The 18861-nt window shown below is 36.2% G+C and overlaps 1 protein-coding gene across 1 annotated transcript in view; it reads left to right on the plus strand.

Moving 5' to 3' along the window:
- The window catches only part of LOC118573756 (disks large homolog 2-like), a 546364-nt gene that overhangs the window by 19447 nt on the left and 508056 nt on the right, over positions 1-18861 (plus strand). The window contains exon 2 of the mRNA XM_036174134.1: positions 4036-4110. Coding sequence (XP_036030027.1) covers positions 4036-4110 — 75 coding nt within the window. The remainder of the gene's footprint in view (positions 1-4035; positions 4111-18861) is intronic.

The raw sequence follows: 18861 nt of genomic DNA on the forward strand, positions 1-18861 counted from the left end.
ATTTCTTTTAGCTAGACATTTTTTTGCAGCACTCTGTCATAGATAAAGGGTTATATTAGCAGACACAATGCTTCCATAATGAATTGGATGGTCTACCTTAATGAATAGTGGACTTAAGGGTTGCTTTTGATGCAGTACCAACTTAACCTTATTGCCTCATTGTTTAAACTTCTAAGGTGGAAGCCAGATCCAGTATATTGACCTAAACCTAAGATGATTATACTTAGCTTTAGGTGGAAGACCACTGATTTCCACTTTATGAGATGTGAAAACTCTACTTCTCTAAGGAATGTCTCCCATTGCTACTAGCTATCCAATATTAATATATGCTCATCACAAAAAGGGTGGAGTCTTGATACAGATTGTCATTTCCCTGAAAATTGTGTGTGTGTGTGTGTGTGTGTGTGTGTGTGTGTGTGTGTGTATTGTTTAGTTTCTCCATTGACTAGGCTATCATAGAAAGGTATATGATAAATGTTAAAATCAGAAAAGTATAATCAAAGAGATTTGGAGACCTCAACCTACATCAACCTGTTCTACTGTGAAACATCAAAACTTATTGATGTTTTTTCCTCAAAGCCTAGTGTTCAAGGTCAGCATTGCTGATCCCTGCATCTCAATCTACAGCTTTAAACATTGGAGGTGGATGGATGAACAGGAAGAGGCAAGTTCATATGCAGCAGAATTTGTTATTAACCTTGACCTCCAATTTTTGTTTGCAGAGCTAGTCAGGCTCTTGAAAGACTAACAACATTATCTATTTTTGGCTTACCAATTAAGCTAGTGGGAGAATATCCTTTGTCCTACTATTCAAATTGGTCCTAATGGTGCAGAGATCTGGAAAGTAGGAAATACTCCATAATGTGGCATTCCATAGTGTGTATATTAAGTATAGGAAAAGATTCTCATGGAGAATGAAGACTTTGAGAAAATTCTCTAAAATTCCTTTCTCTTTCCACTTCTGATGGCAGTTCCCCTAGCCTGTGTCATATCTGTTTCCTTTAAAGGCCCAGTGAAGTGATAGCTAGAACATGGCCTGGGTTTTCACTAGCCATTTAAGTATAAGGCTGTTTAGACCATCTGCTCTGCAGTCATTTTTTTTAATTACTCAAACCTAGGGGGAAAATGTCCTGTTGGTATTCAGTCAGACTTGTGGATAACCCTTCACTAGACCTGAATGATAGGAGCTCTCAGTAAAGAGTGTACCCTTTGGTAGAAGAAATGTGTTACATCATAGGAGGAATGGGGTTTGGGAAAGATCCATTAGCTAATGCAGTACTCCCTCCTCCCTTGTGTCTAATAGATTCCTTCATCTTACAGGTCAGAAAACTTAGGTTAAAAGTGTTAAAATGACTTTTCCAATGCTCCACAGATTATAGTTAGTGGGAGTGGCACACTTATATCCTGAAGTACAAGGTCCAATTTTTCTTTGTATCTTATTCTGTTCTGGCCACATAGTTATTGTCTAAATAGGTTTTATGATCAAGTACCATCTCTAGTAAGCCTTTTATCTGGGCTGAAATTCTTGGTTAGAACACTAGGGGAGAAAGTTGAGTGTCAGATAACAGGATAAGAGAGACATGCCAGCTTTCTTCATTTTGTGTTGTAGTGAAAATACATTTTATTTATGTATCTATCTTGTTTTTTGAGTACTTATATTGTTCATACAATGCGCATATTTACTGGACTTCCTTTTTGCCATACACTTCATAAAGATGTACAAAACGTGTATAAAAAACAAGCTTTTGCATTCTTCTCCCCAGTGTCTTGGAATTGTCTCAGGAGAGGGGTTCAGCAGATTTATGAGCCAGAGTTGGTGGAGGACTCAAAGGCAGCAGTATCTTTTGGATACAGTAGGGAAGCTACACTTATGAATTCAGAGACATTTGAAAGCATGCACAAGAGCTGTGCAATCTCTAGCCAGACAAAATTCCCCCATGGAGCTGGGAGAGCTGGGGACAAAGTTTCATCTTTCTTTTACCAGGGAGTTGCTAGAATAAGAGACAGGTTGGCCACATTCTAGTGGATGGCCACATAAGCATTTTGGAAACAACAATTGGACTTGATGCATTTAAAAAGCAGACTACAACCACCACCACCATCACTACCTGCCCCCCACCACTACTATCCCCCAACCAAAGAAATCCCAAGAGAACAGGAATTGGGTGGATAGGGAGGTAGAGATGGATCTCTAAGTAGTTAGGCAAAAGGATAGTAAATATGATCAAAATACATTGTGTTTTATTAATCATCAAAGAATCAATAAAACTTCCTTTTAAAAAACAAGGTCATCAGTCTTGATGGAAATTGCTTTAACAGCTGAACCATTGTGATATCCCAATAACTAGCATTTTAGTATGATTCTTAGTTCAAAAGCCTTAAACATAAATCAAAATATAAAAAAAAATTGTTGGTATTTAGCATCTATCCTTGTATCCTTGTATGTTGTGGTGATCTGAAGAGAATCAGTATTAATCATTGATAATGTGCCTGCTAATTCATCATGATAATAACCTTGTTTTACATACTTGACTACCAAGACATCTCATGACAGCAGGCACATGGCCAAGCTTAGCATGATATTGTGGTTATCCGATAACTGAACAGTGTGCCTTGTGGGCCATGTTAGTTCTATATGTCATGTTTTGATTTAAGTAAGAAAACTGAACATAGCTGAACATAGAGATTGATGATATGAATTTATTTTTACAGTAACTTTATCCAAAATCACTCATACAGAATTTCAGAGCTTACTACTGCCTTGAAAGTAAATCACCTCAATAAAGAGTGTGTGGAAATGTTTTTTTAAAAAAATCAGTGAGACAAAAATGTCCAAATATTTTCATTACAAGAGCATAGAAATTGTTAATGCAGAATTACATTTAGTTATATCAGAAATATTAGGGTTGTTGATGAGATGGAATCAGATTTAAGATAACATTTCTTTAGTCTAATGGAACAGATAGGAAATAAAAACAACAGAACCAGCTTCCTGTGAAAAGAGTGTACGTGGACAGCAGTCAGCTAGATTCTTAGTAGTGTCCAAGTTGTGCTCTTTCATAGCTAGATGAGGCTTGTTGCTTAGCTCTGATGTCTCCCCTGTATAATCACATCATAATCTCTATTGATACTCATTTTATTCATTGTGGTTACTAATAATTATCTAATGGGTCCATACCAACCCATGGAAACTAAGTGGCTTAATAAATCATATTTGTGGTTTTAATGACAATTACTAACATCGCAGAATGCCTCTTTCCTCACCATTGAGTATACAATACAAGAAATACAAGATGCTTTATTCGAACCTCACTCCCCTTAGGACTAATCATTATTACAGGGATGAAATAGTACTGTCAGTTAAAGGGGCACTTTATTTCTTCCTAAAAGGCCAATTAGAACTCCACTTTATAGGATGAAAATATGAAGACTTTAATTAGAGATAAATTACTTAAACAGGAAGAAAAGTCTTGGAAATGGTTTAGAATTTCAGACTACTGGTTCTTTGAGCAAATTGTCTCATTTCTCTTCACTTCTGTCTCTGATGGGGCAAGAAAGGCCTTTGTAATCTAGATTTTTCAACTCTAAATTCTAGAGTTCTGAGAAACACTTTGGAGAGGATCCCACCACTAGCATCTGCTTAGGAGATAAGTCTTTCTCTGCCTCCACTCCAAAGACATAGGGTATAGAGCCTGTAAAATGTTGACCTGAAGAGAGTGGAGTGATTCTGTATCTGGAGTAGGGCAGTGTTCCTAGGGTTCCTGTTGGGATCTAGAGTGGCAGCTGCTAAGTAAGCATGGTTCCAAATTCCTAGCCCCCAGAGAAATGAAATAAAACACAGGATAATTTTTTTATGCCTTGCTAAGGGTAGAAATATAAATGTCACTTTCTGTAAGACTTCACCAAAAATCATCCTTAGAAGTTTCTGCAATACTTCTAACTATGGTAATCAGCCTAATGATAATAAATATGCCAACTAATGTATGTTGGTATATGTAATATATACAAAATAACACAATTTTTACTTATTTCTAGCAAAACCAAGGCAAATGCCCAGCCCAGAACTGTTCAGTGGAAGCTCCTGCATGGATGCCTGTCCATCATTGTACCGTAAGTTACTTCAAGATTGATTAGATTAAAGGAGAAATAATGCTTTATTCTGGAATAATCTTCCTGTAATGAGGTATAATATGGTCTAAAATCCTAGAGTCGAGCAAACATTTTGGTAAGAAAAAAATTTCTTTCAGAAAGAAGTGTATTATAAAAAGTCACCATGATTAAGGAATCTATTTATTTGTTTTTGAGTCAGGCAACCTTGCAAAGTACTTCTCTAAATGAGATATTGATGAGTTATATTTGCATGGTCATTAAAATGAATATATTTGCACATGTGTTTTTCTAAATAGCTGCACATTCAGCAGTATTTGATTTTGAGATGCCTTCGAGAAGATGCTTTTACTTTATCATTGTTTTGTTGACTGCTTAATCGTGATGAGTAAATGGACTTGCAATTTCCAAGTCTTCCTGGCATAATAATAGACTCTGCATTTGTGTGGACTCTTCTATCTGAGAATTATCCAAGTGCCTTTGAAATAAACAGGTACTATGTTATTATCCTTGGGTTGCAGATTGAAGACTTAACCACACAGGGAGTAAGAATAGCACATCAATCGTAGAGCTAGCAAGAGATGCCAGATACCCTACCTCTCCTTTTTCATGTGCTTTCTTTATTACACTGTGCAGTAAAGTGAATGAAAGAAAGGAACTAATTTGTATGATATTCTCTTGCACGTGCATTGCCTGATAGAGATGACAGTGGTGCCTGTGGGAATTATCTTTGCTATAACTGACAGTTTGCTTGGAATGAAATAATGCTTGTTATGGGGACAAGAAATCTGAAAGCTACTTTGGGGCACTTCTTTCATTTGACCTCCCTGCAGGTAGTCTGGAAGTAATGTGTGGTGCCTCTTAAAACACCTGCATCTGCTGTCAAGGTACAAGCTGCTGAAAGTAGCCACTGGGCTGCCATGGTGTGGCTTGTGCTGTGTGGTAAAGGTGGTAGGCCCAGGAGAGGCTACTTTTTGTTCAGATCCTGTAAAGGACACAGCTTCCTTCTTTGGCTTTGAATGTATGTGCAAGGAAGGGAAGATGGGATCACCTTTAGTCAAGGAGATGATAAAGCTAAATTTTGGAGGGATTCCTGCTGTGCAGAAGCAGCCTAGACTTGCCAAAGACTTAAAGAATAAAAATGTCACTTTTTGTAGCAGATGGCCAGAGGGGAGCTTGTGCATAGGGACTCTGCTGCTGCCAGTGAGAAGATGAGTTTTAATAATTTTAGTTCTTCATCAGTCACCCGTCTCATTGTGTCCCCGATGATATTATCTTACAACTACTGTTTCATACATCTGTTTATTCAAAGAGGCTACATGCTCTTCAGGGTCCTAATGCACAAATTCCTAAGTAAATCCTTTTTCATGGGAGGGTCCCTGATGACTGAGGCTCCGAGTTGAATCTTTAGTATGTTGACTGAGCTGAATCTTTAGTAGGTTGGTTTCTTGGTAAGTGCTATATTTGAATTTGGGCTTTGGTAAGCTTTTTTGTCACTCAAAGATTATTTCTTTTCATAGAGAAGTAATGCTGCTATCTGACCATTTGGGGTCAAGTTTCCATTCTGGAATCAAAATAACTTACAGATGATTTCCCTACAGGGTTATTGGTGTGTTAGATTTTGATTATTATTAAACTCAGCAGTATTTGATTTCATATGGGTCCATTTGTACTTTTCATTTCACAGAGTTTTGAGAAATTATCTTTAAATTAGACAAAATTTAGCAATTTCATCCACTTATGCAAATTTCTGGTGATGTCATCATGAATTGATTTCCCTTTCCTTATAATCATGGATAAAGTAGTGTCCCTGTTCTACCAGATATAGCCATGTGTAATACCAATAACAATTTTGACCTAAAGTCCAAAGTAAAGGAATCCTGGCAGTGCATTGTTAGAATATGGTCTTTGGAGTTACTGGAAATAGTTTTTTTTCATTTTTTTTTTATCATTACTCTTTGGAGCTAGAGGATTGCAATAAAGATCTTTTCATTGTAGGAACTGAAGAAATAAGTGGACGACTACATTTTAAGACCTTTCTTTTTTTATTAAATTAAGAGATTTTCTATTTGTTTAACATATCAACCACAGATTCTCCTGTCCTCCCTTCTCCTACCCTCCAGCTTTCCTCCCCAACCCACTCCCCATTACCACCTCCTACAAGGCAAGGTCTCTCCTGGGGAGTCAGCAGACCCTGGTACATTCAGTTGAGGCAGGTCCATGCCCCTCCCCCTGCACCATGGCTGAGCAAAGTTTAAGACTCTTCTTGTAGATCATGAGCCAGTCATGCTGGCACTAAAAAATCTAGTTCTCCTGTGGTTGGAGGAAAGCCTTAGAAACTCAATGTGTCTTCTGTTTTGGGATTAGGAGCTGCTGGCTTCATAAATTTCCTCTATGATTAATTAAAGGTAATCATATCCCCTAGTGGGGAAGATACTCCTGGAAGACTGATGCAGTGCATAATGATTTATTTCTCTGCAGGTAACTCCTCCAACCACAGAGGTAGCCTTCTAGTGGCTGTGCTTAGGCTAAGCTTGCTTTACCCACTACTAACTGATTTCCCTGGCAGATACTAATACCAGCAGAGATAGATTTTTGCTTCTGAGAATCTGCAATTTGTTCTAAGGATATACAAGATGGGTGGGCATTACTATTGATTCACACAAATCACAAAACTTCAGGAAGTACTTTGTGAACTTTAGTTGCTAAAAATCTTGGAACTGGCCAGTCTAAGGTTTTACTTACTCAGAAATCTGACTCTGTGAAAAGTTCCTAATGATTAATAAATAATCATGAAATAATTTTTCCTCACAAATTATTGGCTTTATTTACTTCTTAGGAGTTTTTAACTTACTTGCAGTCAAAAGAAAGAGATTATATTGTTGAGTCTACAACCTTGTTAACTAAAGCTAATGCAATGAACAGTCTCAGACAGAAATTTCTAGAACATTAGAATTTAAAATTTTATAATAGTCCATTAATTCCACTGATCTGATTCTTTGAAAAAGCTGATGTATAAAAGAGTCACCAAAGATGAACTTCATAATGACGTATTTCACGACAGAAAGTGCAAGATATGAGTAGTTAACTATATCATTAGCTTATACAGTTATATAACAAAATCTGCAAGTAGGTAAAACTGTTTTGGCATTAATTTTCATTTTATTATCTCTCAGGAAACAGTGAAATTCAGAACTTCATGTTTTCACAAAAATGTCTACCTGTCTCAAGTCCTCTGAGACTGAACCAGGTTATAAATAAATTAGTCCATTCTTACATAATAAATGACTAGCTTCTATCTAATCTTCCTGAGTTTTGAACAGTTGATTCTCTTCTGTCTTCCTCTCCACAGTCCTCGTGTTGTTTGTTGGTGTTCTACTCCACAGTGATTGTAATTGGGACCTACTACCTTGTGTGGAATTGTTTCATCTTTGTCTTTGTGTGCTCATTTGTCTCAGGTTCATTTTCAACCCAGATCATTTATCATTCATCTTCTACATCCAAATGGACTTGCAGATGTCCTCATGAGCTACAGACTACATTGAAGATGGCTTATATCACTGTCCAACCTCTGTGTGGACATTCTCTCTATCTTTTTATTTAATATTTTTATTGTTTTTGTGCTCCACACCTATATAGTAGAAGACCTGAGATGGTTCTTTCTAATGACTTCCCTTTTAGTCCAGACTATAATTTTTGGATTGGGGTTGAACTTAAGAATTTTTTTTTTGTTCCAGTCACTGTACAGATACACAGGTGTAATTATACTTCTGGAATAACTACAAATGTGTTCCTTAGTGAGGGCCATGAAATTTACCTCTAATTGTATGGCTACAGTGGGCACTAGAACTATACCCTTTCCTACACCACACCTAATTTTAACTGGGTTGAATGCCCCATCAGTTTGTATGGCCATGAGCAAGATGTCAAGACTTATGTTTCTTTGCTACTTTTATACAGTTGTCTTCTGGGACTCAGGCAAAGATAGGTAGATATCAAAAAACTGAACTTGGCTAGAAATTAGCTCTTGACATGTGACAATCAAGAAGCTTGAACTTAACTAATTGTAGGGAGGTTGGGTGACATTTTATAGTATTTCTGTGCACTGATTGGTATGGGTATAGCCTGCACATATACTTGGTTCTGTTGAGGCATACCCTCAGCCAAATCTTTGCTTACTTGACTTTATCTAGCTGTTACTCAGAGATGGATATAATTTGACACATCAAAACTTACTGACTATTCAGGATCAGATTATTATAATTGAATCTCTACACTTTTTTTGTTGGTTACTAGAACTTTAAAAATAATGCTGAGAAGCATTTTTAAAAGATAGATTTGCCAGGCAGTGGTGGCGCATGTCTTTAATCCCAGCACTTGGGAGGCAGAGCCAGGTGGATCTCTGTGAGTTCGAGGCCAGCCTGGGTTACCAAGTGAGTTCCAGAAAAAGGCACAAAGCTACACAGAGAAACCCTGCCTTAAAAAACCAAAAAAAAAAAAGATTGGAAAAAAAAAAAGATATATTGAAAAATAAGGTCCCCGCTACTGTGGAGCTTATCAAAGATACCACCACATCTATACATTGTTCTATATTCTGCATGCTAATTGCAGTAAATCTGTGAAATATTTTTAAGTTAATGTAAATGTCTGAAAATTAGAACATTGCATGCTGAGTGCATCAAATATTGGTTATTCACCTGTTATGAGTTAAAACAGATCCTCAGGTTTCTCAGTAGTTGACAGGAAACAAGTGTCCATAAATTTTCCTCTTTCACACTGTTGATTTTTTTCAACACACCTGCTGTTACTTAACTTTGCATAGAGCTCAGATACCCCAACCATGGCACTCAGAAACACATAGCTATCTTAATACTGTTGTGTCTGCTCTCTGGGAATTTTCAGAGTTCCCATAAGGACAGAAACAGTGGCTAACTCTTCTGCTTGGAAATTGGACCTATGATGGCTCTGATGAATATTGCCTTTCTAAAGACAGCACAATTTTTATTTTTTTAGGGCACAGATTTCATACTATGAACAGTCTCTTTATGGAATGAAAAGTTAGGCCATTATCAGATGATCATAATTTTAAGAAAATTACAGAAAATTGCAGTGTACAGGGCCTTAAATTGGTGGGCACTGGAACTGGAGTGTATCTGGCCATATGGGCAGCAGTCATGGGTTTGGAAGAAAATCTCAAGGGGAATTATCTCAGGAAAAAAGCCCAATACACTTTAACAAATAGGAGCTCTGTGGATGGCTCTGGTGTCGATTTTGCTCTAGTCATGGGATGGACATCATGAAAATAGGGCGAAGATAGGATTGATACATAGGTAGTTCTACTTTCCTTCTGTCCCATCCATCATAGCAATTTAGATTTATAGTAGTTTTTTTTTACCCTGGCTTTAAAAGACTACTGAGAGCTGAAGTACTCACATAAAAAGTTTCTGTTACATTGATCTTTGAAAAATGCCCAGAAAGGAAGCCCGGTGGCATTTCTGAAGAGGGGCATTGTTCCATGGGGATTGGTCCATGAAAAGATATTTCTGGAAAACACACATAAAAACTACCAAGTAGAAGAGTAGGCAAAGAAGCCGATAGGGAAGCAAACAAATCCAGAGGTGTCAAGAAATGAAGCTAAGAGTTGGGTTGGTCATCATCCAGGAGGAAACCAAAAGCAGGCCCATCCTAAAACTAAGCTCAACAAGTTGGAGTTCAGCATCCCAAGCTTCCTCTCTTTTATGTGCTTAAATATTTTACTTCTAACTCTCCTCTTAAACAACTTGACTGTTTTGAGACCTCACAATCTTTTCCAAATGTTTCCTTTTGCCATCCTACAAATATTCGATAAAATACAAGAAGAATGTGATTTTTAAAAGACATTTTTTCCTGTGTGTTTTTAAAAGTGACTTTCTCAGTTTATCTCAGAAAGTCTAGGGTATAACTGTTACAGTATTTAGGGCATTTTATGTACTTGTTATTATTATATTTTAGTATTCTTTATTTTCTTCTTATTACTGTAGACCATGTAGTTCACCCATTTAAAAGCAAAATTAAGTGATATTCTTTAGTTCATTCACATAATTATACAAATTTCACCACAATGCATTTTAGAACATTTTCATGACCCTGAAGGAAACTCTACACTCTGCAGTATGTACTTGTTCACTCTCCCCCTCTCCTAGAAACCATGAATATATATATTTTCCCTTCCAGACTTACCTATTCTAGACAATTACTAAAATCTGACTTGTGTGATATTCAGTCTTCTGTGACTGGCTGCTTTGACTTTGGTGTATTTTCAGGGTTCTTATGTTATTCCATGTATTTATCCGGTATTACTTGTTGGCAGATAATTGTAACTATATGGTTATAATACTTCTTATTAATCCATTTACCAGCTTGTAGGCAAAAGAATTGCTTGTACTTTTGGATATCATAAATAATAGCATGAATATTCTTGTGTGAATTTTTATGTGGTCACGTGTTTTCAATTTTATTTAATATATACAAAATTATTATTTCTGGTTCATATTGTGACTCTATGTTTAATATTATGAAGAACTTCCAAGCTTTAAAATAGAGTTGTATAATTTTATAATCTCATGAACAAAATGAGTGTTTTGTTTTCTATACATTCTTATCAGTTCTTGCTATTGGCATAGCATTTTATTGTAGACATAATAGGTCTGAAAAGGTATTTATTTTTGATTTGGTTTGCATTTATCTAATAATTAACAGTGTTGAATATCTTTTAATGGATTTACCAGCCATTTGTTTATTCTTGTTGTAGAAATGTCTATACAAAAGCTTTTCTCCATATCTAATTATTTTAAATTATTGAGTCATAAAAGTCCTTCTATATTCTGGACACTATCCTTGCAGTTTTATGACTGTAATATTTTCTCTTCAATTCTCTGATAACTTATTTGTACTGTTATCTGAACTAAAAATTTTTAAATATTGATGAAGCCTAACATATCTTTCAAAATGAATCATTTAAATTAAGCCTATATGTAACTCAAGGTCACAAAGACTTGCTTTTATATTTTCTTCTCAATGTTTTATAGCTTTAACTCAAATTTTGTTCTCTGACCTGAGACTTAGTTTTGTGTATTACATGTGCAAATATCTAAGTTTTGTAGCTTTTACTGTTGAAAAAAAAATCTATTCAGTCCTTACTGGATTGTCTTTGAACTCTTGTTGAAAATCTGCTAAGTATAAATATCTATATGGATTCATTCTACAGAGTTTATGTCTACTCTTCCATGTGGCATAAGCAGAGAATCATTGTGAGAAAGATGATTTTAACAATTCCATTTGACTTCAGAACTCATATCCTTACTCCAACGCTCTGTTTTTCAGTGATGGGTGTGTTTACTGTATATTCTGCTTAATTTTTTAGGCACTTGCATGTGACCATGAATGATCCATGATACCTTATTTCTAACATATTTATGTACACCTTTAATAATTATGGTTATCTTTTTATCTAAACCATTATATTATCCAGATTACTAGAGCAAATACACAGAAATTTATAGGAGGGCATCAGTAAAACCTGTTTTATTAGCAGACATAAAAATGGAAGCCAGCAGTGTGAAAGGAACAAAATATTAAAAATCAAGTACAAGCTCTTAAAGTTTTTAGTGGTAGGGATTATATATTATAGCCATATATCTTAATGTTCATCAATATTGGTCATGAGTCAACACAGTCAAAGCTAAAATTATAACACAAAACTTTCTGAAGAAGGTATTGGAATTACTGTTGTGTTTTCTAAATGAAGTTACTGATACCATCATTCAAGTTTAAGAAATACTGTTCTAAATGTACATAATGCTCCATTTGCAGGAAGACTAAAGTGTGTAAACTCTCCAGTTAATTCTGACAGCCAGCCAGTGTTATTCAAACATAGACACACTCTCAGGGAAGTGAATTCTTCTCTTATCCATTCTGTATAGCTGGGGTACTTGATTGAATTTGTGCTTCAGCCAACAGTGATCTTGGGGGACAGACCAATGTTGTTAGAACAGGACCTTGAATGTGCATGCAAGGTTTGCTTTGGGTGGATACTGTCATTTACTGTTAGCAGTGTACTGATATATGTTGACATTACAAGGGGTTTGTAATGGGGATTGATATTTGCCCAACTGAGCTTTTTACCCATTACTAAAGAAGAATGTGTTGTAAGAGAATGACTTTTGGACTCAAAGAGACTGCTTGAAGTCTTTCATGAGCTTTATGCCTTAGAACAAATGTATCATACTTTCTGCTTCCCTTTCCTCTTATCAAATAAGTATAGCATTTAATATATATTTCATTTTCAAGACTTTTATCTCAAAATTAGAGATAACATTAATATGTCTAACTCAGTTCCTGGTAGATATGAAGTTCACATTACAGGCTAATTTTGTTTCATTGTGAGATTATCAGCAATAAAGATCTCTCAAGGTGGTTATAGTTTAAGGTCTACTGACTCTCAAAGATTCCAGTGCAATGAAATCTGATGAATTAGTCTACTCTTAGTTTATCTCAGAGAGTCTAGGGTGTAACTGAACATACAAAGTTTGAAAATGTAAAGGGGTTAATTTATAAATACCTTTTTTTCTTTTTCTTTTTCTTTTCTTTTCTTTTCTTTTTTTTTTTTTTTACAACTTCTATAACAATGAATGCTTTTTCTGAACTAAGAACCATTGTTGTATTTGTGTTGGTAACTTAAGTTCCAGAAAATAATCTTGGAAGAGTATATTCTACCTTTGTTTGTTAAAAGAGTGTCTAGAAACATGGTTGCTTTGGCTATGGAGTGCCCAGTACAATGTAAAGGGATGGGAACATTTTGTTGGTGTAAAGTTCATCTGTGTCTTAAGAACACTCCACATGCCTCTCAACTGTCATCTTTTTTTTTTTTTTTTTTTTTTTTTGTATTGGTGGTGTAAGATCACCATAGAATAAGCACAGACACTGTGGAGAGCTTTTTATTTGCATATTCATGACAATGCAAAGAACAGCTAGAGATAAGGAGACATGAATGAGAATTCTTCTAATGAATAAACTAACTGAAAGTTGAATTTATAAAGGCATTGGACAAAGGAAAGGGAGTATACTGTTGGTAATAATTATCACACACTTTTATGAAGAATATACCTTTGTGATGTTTTTCTACCTAACTCATAAATTTGGAAAAGGTTAAAGTTAGGTGATGTTAAATACCTACCTGAGCTGTACAAAACCAAATTGGAGGCTTCTCACCTAACTTCCTGGTACCTGTTTCCTCGTCTGACTATCTGTGCTGCCCTTTGGATTGTGTTCTGACTTGCCTCATTAGATTTAGCCTCAGGTAATCCAGACAAGTGAAGCTATTCCAGGAAGCCAGGTTGAGCAATGGGCAGCTTTCTAGGACCAGGGAAGAGTAGGAAGGAGTCAATACCACACCTCTTGCAGCCTCCACCTATCCTAGGCCTCAGTGGGATTGTTTAAATATTTAGACAAACTCTGGCCTGTATTAAACCTGTAATGATGCTTGACATTGAAACGGAACATTAATCACTCCAGTTCTTTAATGTGGTCCTGTGCTTGCCTCATTAAAACAAAACAAAACAAAACAAAACAAAACAAAACAAAACAAAACAACCCTCCAAGGCTCCATTGGTGGACTGATTCTCTGCCTTCACCAACAAAAAGTGTAGTAAATGCATCTTATCAAAAACCCAAAGTATATGGAAATATCCAGGTTTTATTAGGCACTCCTTCACTGTAGCCATACAGAAAGCTATATATAAATATTTGAATACCTTTACTTGCTGACCCATGTATATTCAAACACCTAATTAAGAAGTTAACGCTATTTGTATATGGATTGGATAAATCTCTCAATGTATGGGAAATAAATATGCTAATTGATTTTGATGGCTACTTTAAATTGCATTTTGGTGAAGCCAATATTTTGCATAATTTAATATCCCTGCTTTAATTAAATATATACTATAAATGCCCTTTCTTAAATGATGTTGTTCACAGAACCAGTTTGCTCCTGCAGTAGATGTGGTCACACACCATTGTTCTTTAGGCAGTATCAGCATTTTCATTAAAAGCTGTACTCTATTTATAGCCTGGAAACAAAAATGCGTTCTGGGCTAAAACTTCATGTACACAGTGTTTGTTCAAAAGTGGTTTTGTAAAGTACACAGAGATGGAAGTTTTATGACTGTGTGGAATCTTGAGGTTCATAAGGGGACCTGTGAGAAACTGGCAGAGAATCTCATTTATTCCTGCCCCTTGTGCATCAGGATAGCATCTGGGGTGGGAGCTGGACTAGAAAGGGAAATATAGTTCTTTATCACCAAGCCAAACAGTCAAAGTTCTTGGGTTTCACTTCCTACTGTCCTATTTGATACACACCAGAAACAGCCTGAATTTTGTGGGTATTTAGAATGAGGCTACAATTCCATTGCTACTGCATATACAATTGGGGGAATTTCTTAAGCCCTTTGGGTCAACAGGATGGAGTCAATGAGACGATGCAAATTGTGTTCTGGTACAGTTGTCACGCCTCTTATGTAATTTTCAGGGTTGTTTGAAGCTTATACTTAGTTTTCCTTTGTTGGTAAGAGAACTAATTTTGAACATTTATTTGTAAATGAATAGTTTTTTTTTCTAAATGCATGCTGCCAAGACAAAATATTCAAATAAATAATATAGTTAATTCCATTCCATCTCTAAAGAAGGCATGTGTTGTCAATAGTATATAGACAGCTCACATGATTTTAGGGTGGTGTAAAAGTCATCACCTTTCTCCCTGCCTTTCCCAGACTAGGGGTATTCATGATTTTATTCTGTATGGACGGAATGAGCTAAAATTGCCGTAGTTAACGTGAACAGGCATTTGGTAGGTATGTGGCTAAGGAAAGCCCCTTACAACAGATATATGGCCTCTTGTAGGATATAGCAAAACATTCTGTTGACAGTTATCTATTTGAAGATGTGCCATTGGAAAGAGTGGGAGTTTGATATTTCTTACTAGCTAGTTCATCATAGCAACGTACTCTATTGTTTGTACACTTATAACTTATTGTTCCTGCCTATCTCCACTTCATTCATAAAGCAATCTCCTCTTCAATTAATTCAGTGCACATGTACAATATACCTACTGTGTCTAAGACACTATCCTAGAAACAATATTCAAATGCTACAAGGAAATGGACGTGGTCCCTCCCCTCACAGAAGAAGCACCGATAGAGTAAATAAATGTATAAGTAAAGATAAATAAGAAGATGGTGATTACTATGAAGATAAACACATATTTGAAAAGAAAATGATATATAGAAAGATATCTAAAAAGTGCTAATTAAATTTAAACTTGAAAAGTAAATCAACCAGGGAGAGAAAATAGACTAAGCCATTTGGGAAGCATGAACAGTGTATACGATGACCTATTACAGAAAGTTACAGTTCTGGAAAACTGGAGGGCCACTATGGAGAGCAGCGAATAGATTAGTAGGGAGCAAGGGAGGAGAGAGAGTAGTAGAAGGCACATGCCAGACATGTTCAGAATTTCTCCGAAGTGTTCCAGGCAAATGGGGCAGGGTGGAGTGGCTCAGGAACCATGGCTATGCTAGAGTTTTGAAGTCATTGCTCTGGCTACTATGGGAAGAACAGCAGAGAAACGGTAAAACATAGGTGGTCAAAGGTATCATTTAAAAAAGAAAAAAAACTATCTGCAAAGATAGTTAAAGTGTGATGGAAGTATAGTTATCTGGTGAGGGAAAATGGGAGAGGTGGAACAAATGTGTGATATTTGTGGACAAATATTCCTAACCCTGAAGTGATTGCACAAGTAATTAAAAAGAGGAAGTATGCTGTCAGATGGATTCTGGGTCTCTGGTGAAAGTTTCTTCTTAAGAGAGGCAGTGGGAGGATTATAGTGGGAGGAATACAAAATCTTCTCTGGACAAAAGTTTGAAGAGTCTTTAAGACAGAAGCACAGATAGCAAGTTGAATACTAAGAAGAATTTTGTTTTTTTAATATAAGCCAAGCATATTTAAAAGTTGATGAAGCCAAGAAAGCTACTAAGTAAAGGACAAATACACAACAGATGACTTACCAAGGGTGTTATGGTACTGCAGTTTCAGCAGAGTGGTAGTGCTAAAGAGTAAGTGAGAAATGATTTATATATATATATATATATATATATATATATATATATATATATATATTAATTACACTAATATAAGCTTACTCTTTCTTGAAAGGAGATGTTGTGCAGTATTTAGAACAAGAGGTTAAATATATAAGAGATGAGGCCTAATTAATAACAAATGTCTCTTGAGAAGAAGGAGTTAATGAGAGCTAAAGACTGTCATGGTTGGTGTCTAATATGCAAATGCAGCTAGGTACAGATCGGTGCTTGAAGATACAAGTCAGTTTTAATGTGTCAGTGGGGGATTGAGAGGGACTGAGTGGGATGGCTTCTATTTACTATGGGAAATAGGAATGAGTGGGCCTGACTACTGAGAGTGTGAGGAGAAGTGGGGAAAGCAAGGGACCAGATGGTGGAGATATTAGGATGAGCAACAGCAGTATTAAATATCAAGAGGAGATAAAGGTAACTTCCTGGGATGTGCTCAGAGTGGAAGAAAGGGTTGCTCCTCTCTTACCCATGGACAGTGCTGTTAGGACAAATCACCACATGGTATGGTCTCTGTGCTTTGAGTTCTGTTAGCTATTATACAGTTCCCATACACCATCTTACCATATCTACAGGCTTAACCTCATTTGGCATAATGCTGTAATTGTTAAATCTGTTTACTAGTTTCTTGCAACCACAAAGTGCACCTCAAGGACAGAGAATATATTCAATATCTAATGTAGTATCACATTCATAATAGAGATCACCAAGAATTACGGAACTGTTAAAAATAGAATCAGGTCAGACAATTATATAATTTATTGTGCATAATGACAAGCAAAACAACAATCACAGTTCACCAAACACCATGAGGCCTCAAAGAAAAGGGTTACAAGAAGCTCTGCTCTAACAGTTGCAGTGCAAATTATAACAGAAAACAGAACAAGGCTTCTGATCCCCTTTGTGATGGGCAAATATTCAAGATCATTCCTTTCAAGACAAACCAATGCCTATACCTACTTGTCTATGGCTGGTTGGTCTAATTTTACTGAATCATATGGAGATGGATACAAAATTTGTGTTTTGTTTCTGATTGAGTTAGCTTTTAACTGTGGTTAATAAACTTAAAATAGTTTATTAAGCACATGTCAAAAATGAGGCATTTTTTTGGGGGGGGTAAAGCAGGACAAAGGCATACATCCTGCTACAATGTGGTTTTATATAATGAAATATAGGTATGGCAATCATTGCTTTATTTAATTAAACAGTGAATACTTTCTGTTCTTTTAGAATTAATAGAGTTGTCTGTTGAGGTCTTTTTTGATTTCCAGACCCTCCTTTGAGCCCTGCAGGATGAATCATGTGGAAGAGTATTTGCTGTGCACTTTTGCCATACTCTTACTCCTTGTGTAAAGTGACTGAACCTTCCTTTCTTTTCGGAAAGGACAGCCTAGGACTTCACCTGTGAAAAATGCTTGGTAGGGCTTCTCAAAATTGAAAACTGTGAAATCAGAAGACAGTCCAAAGTCAGTGGGATCTTCTGCCTGCCTTCACTGTGAAATGTGTACACTCTCAGTTCTCAACCTCAATGTTGACCAAGTGGTTGAAACCAGAAACTGAAGATTTCTTTGAATGCTTCCCCTTTCTCACCCGATTCATCATTCCCATCAGATGTAAAAGTAATTTATCTCCATATTCATTCTTACCTATGCTACAAACAAGAACATTTTAAACCAGAACCTTTTATTTCTGTGCACTTCTCCCTACACATCAATGCACAAGTCTGAAAAACATTTCTTATCATATATGAGTCAGTCCATTTGGGGGAGCTAATAAATCTTCATGCTGTGCAATGTTTGGTACATTTCCTTTGGTTTCTCGATTTTCATTAAAGTATTAATTTCTCTATGTTTTCTTTTACTATAAGTTCATATCACAGATTATCTACTGTAGTACTCATAGGAAGTAGCTAAGGATAACTTGGTTTTCTCACTCATCTGTGACTACTGTTTCTCCTCCTGGGTTCCACTAGCTTTGAATTCTTCAAAAACAGTTCATGCATTCAGGAACTGGGGGAAAGCACAAACATGTAGACAAATGACTTTAATTCAGTTGTACTAAAAATAAAACTAAATTTATTTTGATTGGTGTATTCTAGAATATTTCCAAGTGAGCCAAAGTTATATGTCAACAATGAAAAAGAGTCAGAGTTATGGAAATCCAGGTGATTAGAAATTATAGGATTATGTGTGTTAGAAAGCTGGATATGAGGTCTCCCTAGATGTTTCTCTCTGCACCATTCAATTTTTCCTAGCCCATCTTCATTCTTTTGTGTCACCCACCAACCCTATAGAAACACCCTCTACCAGGAATCCCTAGTGACCACACTGGGCTGGGGACAGATAAGTGCCTTGATCAACCACTTAACCCACATTAGAGAAGCTACTTCTTGCCGTAGATTGGGATCAATAGAGAGGTGCACAAGCTGGACAATGTGCAGAATTTGTAGCCCTCAGTCATAAACCGGGCAGTCATCCTCAAAGTTGTCCCATCAAGGCCGAGAGACAGAAGAGGAAGCAGAATGACTCTAACCAGAGGTGATAAATGACTCTAAGGAAGGAGTGTGATC

The sequence above is a fragment of the Onychomys torridus genome, chromosome 1 (genome assembly GCF_903995425.1).
Source record: "Onychomys torridus chromosome 1, mOncTor1.1, whole genome shotgun sequence".
NCBI classification, from domain to species: Eukaryota; Metazoa; Chordata; class Mammalia; order Rodentia; family Cricetidae; genus Onychomys; species Onychomys torridus.